The sequence below is a fragment of the Pogoniulus pusillus genome, chromosome 36 (assembly GCF_015220805.1).
Source record: "Pogoniulus pusillus isolate bPogPus1 chromosome 36, bPogPus1.pri, whole genome shotgun sequence".
NCBI classification, from domain to species: domain Eukaryota; kingdom Metazoa; phylum Chordata; class Aves; order Piciformes; family Lybiidae; genus Pogoniulus; species Pogoniulus pusillus.
In genome coordinates this window covers 9,259,130-9,273,253 of record NC_087299.1, presented here as the reverse complement: position 1 = coordinate 9,273,253, position 14,124 = coordinate 9,259,130, and the positions used below count along the sequence as shown (strand labels likewise).

General features: G+C 39.5%; 1 protein-coding gene across 10 annotated transcripts in view; it reads right to left on the bottom strand.

Annotated features, from left to right (window-relative positions):
- Positions 1 to 14,124, bottom strand: part of KIF1B (kinesin family member 1B) — an 89,700-nt gene that overhangs the window by 50,681 nt on the left and 24,895 nt on the right. For 3 of the 10 annotated variants that reach the window (XM_064172312.1, XM_064172315.1, XM_064172316.1), the window contains exons 6-16: positions 13,943 to 14,121; positions 13,098 to 13,209; positions 11,972 to 12,049; positions 11,676 to 11,741; positions 10,524 to 10,599; positions 10,175 to 10,253; positions 9,476 to 9,618; positions 5,728 to 5,861; positions 4,574 to 4,653; positions 3,829 to 3,904; positions 801 to 880 (exon numbers count right to left, since the gene is read on the bottom strand). In XM_064172312.1, the coding sequence (XP_064028382.1) occupies positions 801 to 880; positions 3,829 to 3,904; positions 4,574 to 4,653; positions 5,728 to 5,861; positions 9,476 to 9,618; positions 10,175 to 10,253; positions 10,524 to 10,599; positions 11,676 to 11,741; positions 11,972 to 12,049; positions 13,098 to 13,209; positions 13,943 to 14,121 (1,103 nt within the window). Of the gene's footprint in view, positions 1 to 800; positions 881 to 3,828; positions 3,905 to 4,573; positions 4,654 to 5,727; positions 5,940 to 8,328; positions 8,371 to 9,475; positions 9,619 to 10,174; positions 10,254 to 10,523; positions 10,600 to 10,908; positions 10,927 to 11,675; positions 11,742 to 11,971; positions 12,050 to 13,097; positions 13,210 to 13,942; positions 14,122 to 14,124 lie in introns of all 10 variants that reach the window. The other 7 variants (XM_064172307.1, XM_064172313.1, XM_064172311.1 and 4 more) reach the window with 5 other exon arrangements.

Genomic DNA, 14,124 nt, shown 5'->3' with positions numbered 1-14,124 from the left:
ACTTGAGCAATTGCAGATACAGATAGCTTAATTTTCAATCTTAATGTTTATGAACTGCTTGCTCTGTTTATTACTCTACATATTTCTGATGTCAGCTAGCTAGGTTCAAAGCTTTAACTGATTTCTTAAGCCCTGAGCTATGCTATTCATCATTCTGTGCTGAATTCTCTACCAGTCTGATATTCTTTCCAGTGGGTCCAACACACATCACAGCACCTGTTTGTGGTATCTTCTCCACTTGTTCCCCAGGAATATACAAGCTAAACAACCAAACATGGCTTAGTGCTCCAGATGTCTTGACAAGGTCTGGAATAATATCTGTTTTAAATTACAAATCTGGCAATTAAATGTCATCTCATATATGTGAATGCAGAATACATTCACTGTGCAGAGGCATAGATATAGTTTATTTAAATAATAAAGAGAATACTCATACATATTCCAGCTGCTTTTACCAAGTACTATGGTTTTCAATCCTCTACCCATCAAAATCTCAAAGGCATTTTCAGTAAGTTGTGTTACTTCTGCCTAAAAGGGATATCATGCCTTCTACTACCCAGGTGTAGTAATGAACAGCTTATAAAGCTAAGTGACTGCACACATGACTTTCAATGTACAACATCAGCTTAAAGGAAAATGCATTTCTGTACTTTTTTTCCACCTACAGCAAATCTCTTGCTTCATTTGTACCTGCAAATTGAACAACTCAAGGCACAATTGTTATTTAAACTCACAGTGTCTCCAGCAAGGGAATGTGAGCAAGCAAAGAAACAGATTTCAGAGTGAGCAGCAATCCTCACCTAGTAATACCATCTTTGATGTAGTACAGCAGACATTCAGACATAAGTGGATCTTCATTAAGGTTTACAAGATGAGGAGTCTGAAAGAACAAAAAGAAATGGCAAATAAGAACTGAGGACCTACTTTCAGGCTCCTTCCCACAGCAGTGGAGGATGTATAGGGATCCAACAGTTGTGCTGTGCATATCCAGGCTGATCCAACCTTCTGCAGTACTGAAGAGCATCACAAAGTAACAGGAGAAACACAGCTCAGACTGCTTTATCTGAAATGTCAATCAATAGAGGGCACAAAGCCTCCAGCTGGAGAAAGATTCCATGTAAAGTCTCTGTAAACTTTGGTAAGGGAACTTAAGCTGCAGATAATGTTGCTTGAGGAAAATTTTGCAAATGATGTGGAATCAGCTTTGGCTTTTGTTGGGCAATGTAAGCCAGGTGCTTGTTTGGCAAACTCTGTTAACAGCAAATCTATAACTACCACCATTTTCTGATACAAACAGCTAAGAAGCTCTTCATCTAAAGTTCTTCTAAATTTAAATCCACTACAGTTACTAAACCAACCTTCTTTGGTGAAAAAACCCCATTGGAATCAGCAAACAAGTCACAAGGCCTTGGTGTGTAAATCTAGCCAGTGTGGTAGCAGTAGGCATAAGCACAAAAGAAAAGGTTAAAAAAGTTAAATAGAACAAGACAGGTGATAAAAGAAATAAAACCACTTGTCCCTTAGTTATCCTCAAATAGAATCTGTTTAGCAAAAGGCAATAAATGTGGCTAGGATTCCTTGGGAACTTTGCCTCCATCAACTTATTCTAGCTGCAAAAACGTTTACTTGAGAGACATCAAGAACCCTCAGATTAGAGAAGCTCAAGAATGACAAGATGTTCTCAGTGAAGTCTACCTTTGAATTAAGAAGTCTGATTGTCAACTGCCCAATGGAGGACTTAACTATAAAGAAAAAAAAGCAATTCCAGTTTTTCACCCCTAAAAATAGAGGCCATCTAAAACACAACTGAAGATGTCCCATGTCATCATTGCTATTCACTGCATTCAAATCAACACTAGGAGAGAAAGCAAATCCCAGCCAGCAAGCTGCTTTACACCACTATGACTCGCAGCACTTGAACACTCTGAAAATCATGCTGTACCCTAAACATACAAGTTCCAGCATTTGAGTTCATTTGCTACACTAGATCAAAGTCTGAATGGGCAACAGGCAAGAGAGAGCTTTGCAAGAAGTAAAGCTTAACAACTTGAGAAGTGACACAGATCACTCATTCTGAGATCTACTGCTCATCCACAGAGTGCTACAGCTTCAACTTTCTCCTTACAGCATTCCTCAAGCATGAGCTGAAGGATTATCCTTGCTCATCTTTGATGACAGCACAAGCAATTAAATTACCACAATCCATTTCAAGAAGTTTCCTGCCATCAAAGGCAAAATTGGTAGATGCAGCAATGACTGCAGTTTGCTACCTTCTAATCTGCAAAGTGGGCAAAAAACTGCCTTGCAAAGTTCAGTCTAGAGCTCAGCTGGTGAAAACACAGTGCTGTCCTGTCAACATATAATTCCATGTATATTGCTACCTCAGAAGTGTGAAGTCTTTATAAAAACCTCTTCACATTTGCTATCTTCTAAATTTTCACAACAGCAGCCACAGTTACTAAAACTAATGAAACTGAAGTGCAAGGATAGCAAGGAACAGAAGCAGAGAGGACTAGGCATGGGGTTCTACTTTTCCTATTAAATCTTATATAGGTAAAAATAAATCTAATCTATCTATTACCAAAGAAACTACATAGCCCAGATGGCCTTTATACACAAACCTGATCTGCCGAAAATGCACCAAAAGAGTAATCAAAAAGAGCTGAGGGCCTCTGAGGGAAAATCTAAAAGGAGATGAGGATCCATAACACAAGCGGAAGAAATTTAGAGAACACTTGATGAATTAGCATTATTTTCCAGAGATCTCTAAGGTTTGTAGACATCAAAAGCAAACCAGAGTTCTTCCTACTCCAGGCCAAACAAACCAGATCTACTTAAGCAAAGGATTAAACGTTTTAACCAGTACCCTGTCCTGCATTTCTGTGCAATGTCTCCCTGCAGCTCCCTCTTTAATCTCAGATCAAGTCCATCATACACTTGTGCATTCCAGTTTCAGGCTAAAACATCACTCTCTGCTCCCTGTACAAAATGTTTTGATACAATTCTTCTCCTTGTACTTCAGTAATTCTACTTCAACTGCACTTTTACTAACTTGGTCGTTTTATTTTGACAGCACTGATTTATGCCCTTTTCCTGCACAAGATCTGCTGCTTCCAAATTTAAGAAAGCAGAACTACTGACATGTGCTGAAATATTCCCCTTCATCCCTTGTATTCAGTGGTTTATTACATTACAGTCCCTTTTTCTGAGAGGAAAAAGGATTAACAAACCAATTCAAGGAAGAGCACCTAAACAAGGCTTCAAACTTTTCTGGGTACCTCAAAGAATAGGCAGAGTACCTGAAGGTCACAGACAGCTACTATAGGAAACGGCAAAACTAAGGCAGCACTACAGTAAATCAACAGATCTGTAAAGAGCTGCAAACACTTCTTGCAGAACAGATTATTCTGAAGGAAGGTAAAAAGACATTCAACCATTTTTTGATATCAGCAGTCTCTTTAAAAACTTTTAATGCTGCTGCCATTTCCTCACTGTATTAGGCTAAAGTACCCTTCCCTACTCTACCAACCACAGGTAATTCTTTCTGCAGTCTCTAAAAGCATGGCATACTAGGCAGCAACACTTGCACAAGGAAGTGTTCAACTTCAGTATTATGAGTAAAAGAATCCTTAGATGTAGAGTGTTTTGATAAATTGTAGCAGTAAAGTTATTTCCCAAAAGATACTGTAGAAAGACAATCTCACTTTTGTTCTTGTACATCTTACATGAACACAAGCTCTTGTATGAAGAGGAGCTCCCCACTGCCCTCTCCTCTCAGGCTGCCCAGACTTTTGGAGACATGATGCAGTAGTTATCAATTTTCCCTACCTTTTTAGGTGAGAAGACTCCAAGTGTTCCTCCATCTTCCCGAATGGCAACTCCCATTTCTGCCAACAATGCCTCCCTGAGAAAAAATGCAAAATATATACCATGTTTTAGGCTTTTTAGAAGTAAAGTCTAATGAAAGCCATGAAATTAAATACATGAGACCTTCAAGCAGTCTATCCACTGACCACAGACAGCCAGGACTGTCATCACCACCTCATAACACAACAGGGCAAGTTTCTAATCTTTAGGCCTTCAGAACAGAAAAAAATTGTATTACAGAGATTCAACAGCAGCTGAGTGCAGTAATGTATCACTCTAATGGCTACCCCAAGACAAAATTCAAACTAAAGCTGGAGCTGCTTCACAACTTTCGATAACTCCAGTACTAAACACTTGATCTTTTCTGTTTAAATTTAATGCCAGACTTTTTGGACATTAAGAGAATGGTGAAAGGGGGGAGAATAAGACCAGAACTCCTTGCTGCATAGCAGCAGAAGACAATATAGCAGCTTTAGATATTACCTGAATTATAGGGAAAAACATCTGAAGTGTAGGGTACAGAGGAAAGAATTTAGCTTTCTCTCTACACCACCCTTAATGTTTATATCTAACACAAAGGTCAGTAGATTTATCACTAAGCACCATTCTGCTATTCCACTGTTTTTGAACACAGTAATGCTCTCCATTTCCACATTTCTCCATTTTCTAGACACCATCTACACCTACAGTGCTTTTGATTCCTGACCTTTCCATCCTAATGGCTTCAGTTTTCCTCAGCTTCTCTTCCCAGGTTTCATTCAGCTCTGCAATGATTTTCTCAGATTCCTGTGTGAAAATCCCAGAAGTTGTTTTACAGCTCTCCTCAAAGTTCTTTGTATAATACACAAAGCAAGTAAAGTTTGTGCTCAGTTCTAGACCTCAAATTAGTTTTGGATATTAAAAGCTCTCTCAGCACTTTGAAACTCCATGTTGTCTCCCTCAGTTTTTCAAAGGGTAAGACTGAGGAGACAATTTCATATCTAACCATAACTTGAACCACTTCATTTTTATTTCTTCTTCACTTTTATTTTTGTTTATTTTTAAACCTGGTTTACAGATATCTTTCAGTAACTGGATGCCAAGGAACTGCAGAGACCACTATTTCCATGGCAACAGTGTGTTTCCAATAGGAAAGGGATATGCAGTGTGTGTTCCAGCCCATTCCAATCCCTGTGGCAGCGTCTCATGGACAAGACATGTGAATGGAGCAAGGATTCAACCCTGCCAGCTCTCTCCACTCTTCCACTCATGAAGATTGGGGGGGGGCTTTCATAAAAATTAAGAAATACTTCACTGTAATGCACTTTTGATGTGGTTCAGCTCTATGCAGAACTGGGACAAGGCAGCTATTGTCTGGATGAAGCATGCTATTCTGTGTGCTTCACATTTTAATCTGTGGGGGCTGGGCAAACATAACAGTGGCAGGATTATTCTTCCTTTTTTTTTCAGTTTTGGGGTAATTTGTTTTTTTCCAAGTTGAGAACATTTGCTAGCCAGACTTTGTCCAGACTTATGCTGACCAGGCCTCCTCAAGTCTGTACTTAGGATCAAACTTTCCATAATTGCCACTGCATCCCAGGATCCATAAACAAGATTCAAGATTTTCATTTATACTTTGCTTGTAGCTCCAGGACACAGTTAAACCTAAGTAAACCTAGCAGGAAAGGCTGTGCATGAAACTGGTCTCCAGCCCACCACACTTAAATGCCTTTTTTAAGGTGCAGGTGGGTTTTGGACAACTTCCTCCAGAAATAGCAGCATACTGGAGATATTTCTGAAGAGAAGTTTTCCCAGGTTCACTGCTATTTAGCCTTAGAAAAAAGCAAAAGAATGGCATCCTTAGGCTACAGCAATACCTACCTTCAACCGTTCAATCGCCTCTTCTCCTCCAGGTGTTGACATGATTCTTTCCTGTATACTGGACACAGATGTTATGCCCACCTGACTACTGAGAGAGCAGGAGGATGGAGATGCAGTGAGGGACCCCATGGAGGCTGTGGAAAAATTGCCAGGACGTTGATTCTCGGAGGCTAGCAAGTATCTATGTTTATTGTTCTGAAAATCTTTCAAATCTGGGAGAGAGACATACAGAGGGAAGGCAGAAAGATAGGGAAAAGGAGAACAGGAAAAGGGAAGGAAGAGGAAAGAGGAAAGGAAGGAAAGACCAGTGTAAGAGGAAAGCATTTAAGCAGCAACAGGACAAGTTTTGTAATTTTGAGATGGCAGTTTTTTTACTTTTAATATTAGCATCTGTAATGGTTAACTCATCTCAGACCCTGTGGGTTATTAGTAAGGACTGCATCATAAACCATTTCAATCAAAGAAGATTGAAAAAGTGAATTCACACACTTGCCAAAACCCAAACCATTCTGTTTCTAACAGAACACTAAACCTGAGTACCACAGAGCTTACAGCAGAATCAGATTCAATTCCTCACAATATTAGCAAGCATTTTGGGATGAAGTCTGAATAGACACCACTAGTATATTGTCTTCCAGACTCCTTTAATCTAAAATGATGATTAAATGAATCTTTACCACAACAGTGGTTCTGCTGCTGAGCCACCCAGACCACAAGACCAAACAACTCCCCCATCTTAAACTTCACAGGACAGTCTGTAAATCACCTGTCAGTCCATGAGGAGGAGAACAGAAGTTGACAATAACATCATGTTCCTGCTTGGCTCTCCCTATCTGAAAAATGGACATCTAAGATACCTGACCAGGGAAACACCTGATAAGGCTCTCAGACTTCAGAAGGTGCTTTAAAGCTCTTTGGTCTCAGTCTAGATGAGGAAGGCCTTCAAAAACCCCAGGATTCAATAAGGCAGCTTTTGTAGCCTGAAAAGCTGAAAAGGCTGAAAGAGGTCTTGAAAGACAGGAAAAAGTGTCTAAATTATTTAAGAATTAATATCCAAAGGCAACTTATTTTTATCTAACTTAGCTTCTCAGCTATGTCTGTAAACCATATCCTCAGAATAATCACACACCAATAAAAAGACAAATCCTCTAACATGGAGGTACCAGAACCCTCAACAACTCAGTTTTAATAATTTTGATAGCTTTAAATCCTATTTAAAAACCCAAATCCTTTAAAATAAGCATCCTTAGGAAAGAAATAGGTCAAATCAGACCTTGCAAGCTATTAAGAAGGGCTTCACACTCCCCAAAATGAGATGCTCACCCAGACATTGCATAAATTTCTATGTCTTCCTACATCTCCTCTACTCTTAGCCCGAACAATTCTGCTATTGTCAGCCTCATGCCCTAGTTCACTTCACGTTCAACCTGCTGTTTCAGCCTCATGAAGCTGATGATTGCATTGAGTCAGTTTGAAAACCACCATCTGCAAATACAGGAAGCAGGGGTGGGAATTTTAACAGGAGAAAAGCAAATTAAGGTAAGGGAATGCCACTGGGATGCGGAAAGCAGGCATGAGAGGGCAGGGAAGATGAAGTCTCGAAAGGCCAGTAGTCACATGCACTCCTGAGATAAAAGAAGTGGCACTTGCAATAGCTTTCACAGCTGCTGTGTCCAGAGACAACCAAACCCCTCAGATTCATGCACACTTCTCCTGGAGGCTGTGGCTTTCACACGGATGAATATGCACACGCTGGAAGCAGCATCAGAACGTAAGACAAGGCCAGGATGAGTCTTTACACCACCAGTAGCTTTAATTTCAGGAAATTTCAGACAGATCTCCAGTTGCTATTGAGTGAGTGAGGGTGACAAAGACTGACTCTAAGAGTTTTAAAAGTCTACTAACCCAAAATGTACTTATAATAAGGTGCTCTTGCAACGCTCTCTAAGTATTTCCCTTTCACATGAGCCAACAGTAGAACAAGACTAAACTGCTACTTGCTGTCTGGTTTTAACCCTACTAAGTTAATCATCTGCAACTAAGTATTTCAGCTCAAACAAGAGATCTTCATCAGCATAAAATATCCAACTTTTTTCTTTTTCTACTTTTTTTTTTTAAAGGAGATTATGCAAAATAAGCCTATGTCTCCGGGAAGAACTAATAACATTTCATCCTGAGTTCATCAGTTGGCACGTTTAAAGCAAGTATTTCTACGTGGAGAAGAGATGTTAAAAGGCCAGGAGGCCACATGAGTAGAAGCTGTTTTGACTGAGTAACTTGAGATACACCGGAGAAAGATTTTTCTGCTTCTGAGCCTGAACTATTGGCTGTCATGAAAACAGACTCAAGAATTACTGCTCTCCTTTCTATATTCTGCCAGAAAGCAAGCAATGAACAAATGTTACATTTTAAACTTTGCACTTTTTTCTGACTTTCCACTCGATCTAAGAACTGCTGGTTAAGCTAATTTCCATGAACTGCATTGCATTCCACAGTGAGTGTTCTGTCTGGGATTTCCCTGTGAGAAATGCTGGCATGCAAAGCTCAGTTAAAAGCTGACCCAGAGAAAGCAGGTTAAAAAGAGAACCACACAATACACACATTTGCCTCCACTTCCAGAGTATTCATCTCCCATTGGATCAACTGAAAGGAAGCAGGAGGGAAAATACAAGAAGGATCAAAATTGAAGGTTCACTAGCATGAAGGAAGGGAAGAGAACACTGCTTGGTGTTTAAAGGAACAAAACACAATTTTCAGTAACACATTGTTTTTTCAGCTTTGATTTAGATGGCAGCAAGCAGGAAAACATGGGTTTCATTGTCTTCTGGCCCTAGTCTCTTGAAAACAAGCAAACAAATAGGTAAATACATGTTACACATCTTTATAAACAGTCTGTGGCTAAGTCAGGACTTCTGCTTCACAGGCAAGCGAGCTCTGACAAATCAGAAACTATTATTTTTAAGCCAAATAACTTGAATCTACTGGAATAGATTCTGTGTTTTAAAGGCATCTCCTTCACTAGAAATTAAATCACTGTTCATATTCTAGAAGAATGTAGCAGCTAAATTTTTTATTCACCTTGTTTGAAATGAGGACAAGGAAAGAACCCTGGCACAAATGTGTTCTGCTGCTTTAAGAGGTTGCTGGCAAAGCAAACCAGTACAATACTGCTCTGCCAACCTAGCTCAAAATCTCAGCCCAACAGAATTCATTATTCACAAGCAGCTGTTTCCCAGCTATTTTGAGATGACAAATGGTTTGTCACTCAGGACACTGTCTAACAGGAATTGGCCATCATTTTGTTTTCTGAGCAAGGATACCATTGAAGCCAGGTATCAAGCAGTAATTGCAGCCCTTTAATAAGGAGGAAAAGATGGAGGTTGTTATAGTGCGAAATTAAGTTTCTGTAGCTCAACTATCCTTCATTTATGGGCAGCCAGATAAAAAGCCCTGCATAACTCACTAGGGCAACTCCTGAATGTTTTATTACACAAAATTTCTCCACTCTTGTCTCCATGTTTTTCCTTGAGAGTTTGAAGGTGGCTTGCCAACACTCCAGACAATCCTAGGATGGGTTATTTAGGGATAGAAGAGGCCACCATTTCCAAAAGCAGGTATCAACATGTTTTCACATGGAATATTACATTTAACTTCCATGTTTTAAACCTCTTTCTCTCACAGGCTCAGCTCTCCCTCCTCTGTAAGAAAGACCAACCTCAGGATGGTATGGTCTGTTTAATCCACTTACTGTCGATAATATCTCCCAGCCCTTGGGCACGCAGGAGATCCTTAAGCCTCGTCACCTCCTCCTTCAGCTCTCGCACCAGCTTGGCATTGGGATCTTCATTGATAACAGCATTGCATTTAATCTGTTTTGCACGATCAGCATATCTGAAACCAGACCCAAAGAAGGAAACCTTACAATGCACATAAAGGTGTTTACATACAACACAGGATTGCAGCAATACAGAAGATGTTTGGCTTGCAGCTCTATGTCAGAGGAGAATCCTGGATTATATTCAATCACATATTTGAATTGATGGTTAATACAGGGTATTGCCACAAAAAAGATAGGTCCTATTCCAGATGGATTAATAACACGTACTACAGACAACAGGTACTGGATTTTTTTTCCAATTTATTCAGTGCTTTGAAGCCTCAGCTTGACTAATATGCTCAATTTCGGGGACCAACCATGCTGGAAAAGAACATATAAACTCAAGAAGATGAGTTTCATTCTCCAAGTTAAGAGTGGGCAATAAATCCCTAGCTCCCTATTCACATACAATAGATTAGTTTTCTTCTTTAAAGATAACTGAACTCTTGCTAACATAGAGTCTTCCTCCCCACAGACTCTCAAAGTTTAATAACCTGAAGGTTCAAAGGATAAAACCTGGCCATTAGAGTTGACAGCTACTCAAATCCATCTCAGATAAAAAGAAAGTACCTTAAAGTGCTCAAAGTTTCATCGTAGTTTATGTCTGCTGGACTCAAAGCAGCAACCATTGCAGTTCTGGAGTTACCACCTGCAATAAACAGGCAGGATTTTAGATGAAATGACAGTGCACAATCTAGGCACTAAACAGCAGTATTTTCAATACATTATGAAATTCAACTATACCCTAGATTAGATACAAACATCACAGGAGAGTTGTACCCTCAACCAAAGCCGCAACTCTGTGACTTGGATGGACTACTATTTAATGTTATACTTGACATAAATTTATGTGAGTTAAAAGGAGTCAGAAAGTGTGGTGAGAATTTCTTTCCACACTAGCACAGGGAACCAGCCATACCTAGATTTTCTCGAAGAAGCCATGTTAGTACAGAATCTCTGTATGGTATAAAGTCTGTCTTCTTCTTTTTTTTAGTCTACAAAGAAAGAACACACTACTGAAAAACAGACACCAGATGAAAATATAGAAGACACAAAAAACATAGCCTAGATATTAAAAGAACCATGACAACATAGACATATGCCATCTACACAGAGGGGTGGCCCATCCTCAACATTTATTCCCAACCTTAGAATATCTTCCATTCTAGTACCATGACTAGAATTTAGAGCCAGAGGAAATTCTCAAAGACCTGACATTAAAGATCCCCTATGTTTGACTCCAAATTCAATACAATCTTACACTCAGGCAAAAAAGACATCCACTACTACTCAGACCATCATACCTTGCTGGTGCAGTTATCCTAAGTTGAAAGCATTAGAGAAAGAGGAAGAAGATATGAGTTTAACAGAGTTCATAAGGAGTTTTTGTACTAGCTTGGATCACATTTTCTTTTCCTGAGAAGCCCAACGAATGAGAACAGCTTGCATTAAAAAAAAACATAAATCTAAAAAGCACTCAAGCATATTCAGCTTGTCCAAGCTGTTGAGAACTGAATCAAAGCAAAACCAATAACTCACTTTTTTTTTTTTAATATTAGTAGAGTATAAAACTAAAAGGCAAAATAATTTTCTAAGCCTGCAAGCTTATCTTTGCATCAACAAATGCTCACTCAACTCCACACAGTATGAAGTCCTGCCACTGCATCAGCTGCATTGGTATCTCCTAACCTTTTAACAACAGAGCTGCAGTTATAAAATTATTTTTCCAAAACCAAATAAAGTTACTGCTCTGCAGAACTAAAAGCTTGTTACATCTACTTGTCTTCCACACAAAGGCAGGCTTCTTTTTGCAGAGATTCTTCACAGCTAAATAAACCAATGCCTCAATCTATCAACAAATGAAGTTTCTACCACCCTGCGCAACATTCTCAGAATACCACTAACCCTGCTCATCTATCAAAACACATGCAGATAGTTTGGCTGAGAAAGCTATATGGCTGAGAATGCCAGGTCAAGAATCGTGAATGATTCTGCTGTACTCCATGGTTTTACCGTCTCTGTTTTGCTTGCTATGGAAAAGTCATTGCAAGTAAGTCAATGCTGTACTTACCACTTCGGCTAAAGCTGAAATAACTTTGCCCAGAGTTGTGAGAGACTTGTTTATATTTGCTCCTTCCTGAAAAACAGAATCCAGTATTATAATTAAAACTCTTTGACCATTAACCTCCACAGACTAAATAAGTCAAAATCTATCACCAGAAAGGGAAAAAGAAAAAAAGCCTTTAGTTTTGCAACCATACATACTGAACAACCATAGCAGTGCTTTCTTATTTGTTAAGTAAAGACTACACATGATGCCTGTGCACCTGCTTCCCTTTCTTTGTCCTTATATCAACGGCCCAGTACCTTCAATCGGGTTCCTTTGGCACCAGTTGAATCAGCTCGCTCACTTCCAGCTAGATCCACAAGGCTAATCTTGCTGACCTGAAGAGAGAGCACATTAGCAGTGAGAGCCAGTTCTTGGTTAAATAGAGTAAGAATGAAGCTTCAGAAGGATCCCATGGCACGAGAAGAACTCTACTGTCTAAAAAAATCACCCCAGTGTACATAAAACTATACTCCAAGTTTTCACAAGCAATTAGCTTGAAGCTATTATCTAAGATAACAAGTGTCAAAGACTCTTATCTAATAAAAGAAGTGTCTGGATCATGTTCTGGTCTCAGTATCACTGTTCTCTACCTAAAAAGAGAGAACGAGGTCTCACGTGAACAAAGCAGAACAGAAGTCAAAAGAAATGAAGTTGTACTGCTACAGACAGCACAAGGATCTCAAATGAAGAGAAACTAAATGTTTCATCCTGACTCTACTGACACTAAAGCTACAGACTGTATGTCAATTAATGACAATTTTATAGGGTATTATCTAGGGAGAGGAGGTCTTCAATGCCTCCTGTTTTTCAGATCTGTCGACAGTCATCAGTTGAGAAACGTGAACATTTCCTGTATTTTAGCTACTTTTGCATGAAAGCTTCTATTTTCGAGCAGTAAAAGCCAGGGAACCCTTCCGCTCTAAAGAGTGCACCTCCTTTTTACATGCCAATTCCAAAGAGTGCCGAAGTCTCACTCATCCCAATTCCTGTGCCCAAAGAAAAGAACTACTGAAGCAAATATTTTGCACTGATAAGCAAAACCACAGAAAGTTCTGGGAACAAGACTGGGGAAGATAAACTTCTTTATTTCATATATCCCTCCCCACAGTACCCAGTCCTTAAGGCCATATTTTCCCCGCATCTATATATGGTCCTCCTGCACATATTGCCCACTTAGAGTTTAGAATTACAGTCAAAGAAAACCCGCTAAGGGCTCAGTCAAGGCACACAGCAAGTTCACACTTAAAACACTAGGAAAAAAACCCCAAAACTAAAACACATACACAAAATCTAATCAAATTCTCATTTTATCATCATACTGCCAGTAAGAGTAAGTCACTGCAGAGAAGATCTGTGAAAAATAACCACATATCAGTAACAAACCTTCTCTGTGGAAAGATCAGTCTCTGTGTCATGTTTCTTTTGAGTAAAGACAATTGTAAACACAGCATGGGAGCGGCTGCTGGTTTCATTCATGTTGGTAGCTGCCACAGTTCTAAAATATAAAGATAGAGATATGTTTTGAAAACAGTAGCCTTGTGCTGCAACTAAAATGATTTGCAGGACTGAATGCAATTTGCTTTAGAGGAATGAGACCAAGAGGTTGTACAGTTGATGTACTGCCCTGTAAGACCAAGCTGCACTGAAAACATTAAGGAACTCTTTGATTTTTCACTCCTGAGTTATTCCCATCTTCATCAGTTTAAACAGAGCTTCCTCAATCCATGCAATCAATAATCTACTTTATGCTCAGACAGCTAAGAAAATGAGCTGTATTTGTGTCAGTTTTCCCCATGTATCATTAAATAGAGCCTAGAGCTGACATGAAAACAACTACTAATGAACCAGAACCCAAAGCTAGAATGTCAGCTTTAGTCCTGACCACTTGAATGAGTGGAGACCGTTCACATGGTTATGTATACCAATACAGTGATACAGTACACAATGAAGGCAGAACTAAAAGCCAGTATGATTATTTACATACTTCATCTCAAGCTCAATTACAGGCTTGAAATATCTCTACGGCAATTAGCAGCACTATTTCACCACACAAATCAGTTTCAGCCTTTTCACAGGACTGAGCAGTGCATTTTTCAGTGACACCCCTCGTGTGACACAGGTTTTATTAAAAATGCCAATGCATCTCAGAAGACATTTCACTTCTGTTACTATGTGCCACATATCCCCATAAACGAGATAAAGACATGTAACGTGCTGCCATCACTAACCTGGCTTTGTTCCCAGCATCCATGAGGTCTGCAATGTCTGTGTAAGACGTGACTGCTAGCTTGGACAGATCTTCCACATATGGTCCGAGCAAAGGATGTTCTCGCACACGCAAATTCCCTTTGTTCTTCGGGTTCAGCAAGTCTCTGACTCTCTCACAATAAATCTCCATGTAACTCACCTG